Consider the following 2,500-nt stretch of genomic DNA (forward strand, 5'->3'; position numbering starts at 1 on the left):
AGTATGTCTAGGCCATGGGAATTCATGACAATTTGGATCTTTTCTTGAATGTCACCCGGCTGTCTTTTGATGTTCCCTTGTCATTGCTTTTTTACTCTACATATGGGAGAGGCTTACCACTCCCCCTCGTAATGGATATAACACGTAGTACGAAGGAGCAGTAAGCTAATATACACACACACACAATATATATATATATATATATATATATATATATATATATATATATATATATATATATATATATATATATATATATATATACTTATGTACTCTTTCATAACCGTCACAATTTGACCTCGAAAACTTTCTGTAAAAACAACAGGAAAAATATCAGATATTTCTTACCTGAAATGCAAACTTATATATATATATATTAAATATGTATGACAGTAGACACGAATTTCAAAACATCGTCAACCAACGTTGACACACCTTGCATCACGTCTGGAACGGCCTCTCTCTCCCTCCCCCTACCAAAAGACAAGGAAAGAGGAATCATGAAAGTCATGAAGACTTAAGAACTGTGCCACTGAGGACACCATGCACTCTCATGAATCAAGTAAGAGGCACTCTCCCTCCTAACTTTCCTGATCAGGTGGGCCGCTGAGGCATCAGTCGCGTCCAATAAAGTCGGCGCGAGAGCTGGTGAAACCTCAGGCTGCGCGACGGTGTGTATATAAAGATACACCTCTTGTCAATTTCATCCTGTTCCTCTCCTCACTTCCCCCTGCACGCCCTTCCTCTCACCCAGCAAGGTAACGTAGATAGCATAGAAGACGTTAGTGCTACGTGATATACCAATTGCATCATTAATCTAACCATTTTTGATTTATAGGTAAAAAAAAATATAGATATATAGATATACATATTGTTCTCACGTTCCCCCTTTGTATTGGGAAAAGAAACAAACATGCATCCGGGGCTAGAGAAAAGATGCCAGCTCTCGATTACAGAGGTGCATAACGGAGCACAGGTACAACTGATGCTATCCCTGCTGAATACTAATTAGCTCAATGGTTCCATGAAACAGCCGCTTTCCGCTTTCTTCGCTTATAAAGGGGAATAGGAGGTACATCCCATTGGAAACATTCACGAGAGGACAAGATAATCACAAGTAGGACAATATAATCCACCTAACTACTCCGGGGACAACAGTTTCACATTCGCTAAACACGTGATCCTGTAGATAGAGAGGGATCATATGATACAGGAGAGTACGGGTCGCGATAACATTCCTTCGACCACACTTTCTCTGCATAGGACATGGTTTCAGTTGTCATGTGATAACGGTGAAAGAATACTACTTTCTCATTCTCCCTTTCCACTGTAATTAATTGATTTCGTGGTTACCAGTTGGGGAATATTGGAACATCCCATCGTAGGTAACGTGTGTGGAGATTAAATAGGTTATGTGCGTGTCTTTTGTGTATATTCCTTTTGTTATGTTATGAAACACTTGTTACTTGTGCCCTTTGCAGATGCGGTTGCAGTTGGCCCTCTGTGCTATTGCTTGCTGTTTGCTTCCGTCATGCAGTGCGCAGCTCATCCAAGGTCTAACGGCAGCTGGTATTGGCGGCCCAGTAGCCGTGGGATCTCTCTTCACTCTCAATGTATGTATTAGCATCATATTATACACATATATGCACTATACACCTGGAGCGTTTCTATATAGTGGGTGGATTACTTCTTTAGTCGCATCGAAGTCTCCGTTTCAAAAACATCCGTAAAAAAACTTGAAGAAGACCCCTTCTTTTCCGATTCCAGACGGCTATGATCATCGCTCTCATATTATCCTTCGGGGGAACGAAGAAGAAACTGAAATCCAGAGTCGGCAGACCCATCCTCATGCCATACCACCCCTACCCCTACCCCTACAGGAGGCAGAGATCGAACTCCGAGCTCGCCCCAGAGGAGGAAGAATCTGCCGAGGATGAGGAAGAGCTCCTCCTGTCGGCCATCGAGGAGCTGGACACCTTCGGATGCTTCCCGAAGATGCTGTGTTATCTCGAGACCAAAAGCCGAGACCAGTGGACCTCGGAGGAAACGTCAATCGTCGACACGTTCAGTAATGCGACTAACGCTGCCTTCCTTCAGGCACTCGACCTCGGGAGCAGAGCGCGGGATCCTGTTGCCTGTGATCTTGCGTATCCTAAATGCGCCTTGAAGGATACCGATCTCAGGGCCTCCTTACAGATGGCTGACGGATGCAGCTCTGTACTTGGGGCGATGCCTTAGTTGTCTACTATAATCACTGGTGTCATTATGCTCTTTTTGTAGTTTTATAAGCCCACTATAATGCCTGGTAATTGTCAACTACAAGAAAGAGGTTATTGGCACTTTATATTTATTATGCACTGATACATTATATAATATTATTTATTACTATCTATTATTTTTTTTCTATTGTTGTATTTTAATAATAAACGTCTAAACGGTACCGTACCTTCGTCAATATGACCTACAACTTTACAACTGGGTCTTACATGTCCTGTAAGCA

The 2,500-nt window shown here is 42.4% G+C and overlaps 1 protein-coding gene across 1 annotated transcript; it reads left to right on the plus strand.

The window, feature by feature from the left end:
* Positions 1-634: 634 nt before the first annotated feature.
* Positions 635-2,440, plus strand: LOC122265033 (uncharacterized). The gene is made up of 3 exons (XM_043034181.2): positions 635-758; positions 1,482-1,613; positions 1,768-2,440. Exons 2-3 carry the CDS (start codon positions 1,482-1,484, stop codon positions 2,236-2,238), a joined length of 603 nt encoding a protein of 200 aa, XP_042890115.2. The 5' UTR covers positions 635-758; the 3' UTR covers positions 2,239-2,440.
* The last annotated feature ends 60 nt before the right edge of the window (positions 2,441-2,500 follow it).

The sequence above is a fragment of the Penaeus japonicus genome, unplaced genomic scaffold (assembly GCF_977035675.1).
Source record: "Penaeus japonicus unplaced genomic scaffold, GWHDUDI00000001_assembly GWHDUDI00000002, whole genome shotgun sequence".
Lineage (NCBI taxonomy): Eukaryota > Metazoa > Arthropoda > Malacostraca > Decapoda > Penaeidae > Penaeus > Penaeus japonicus.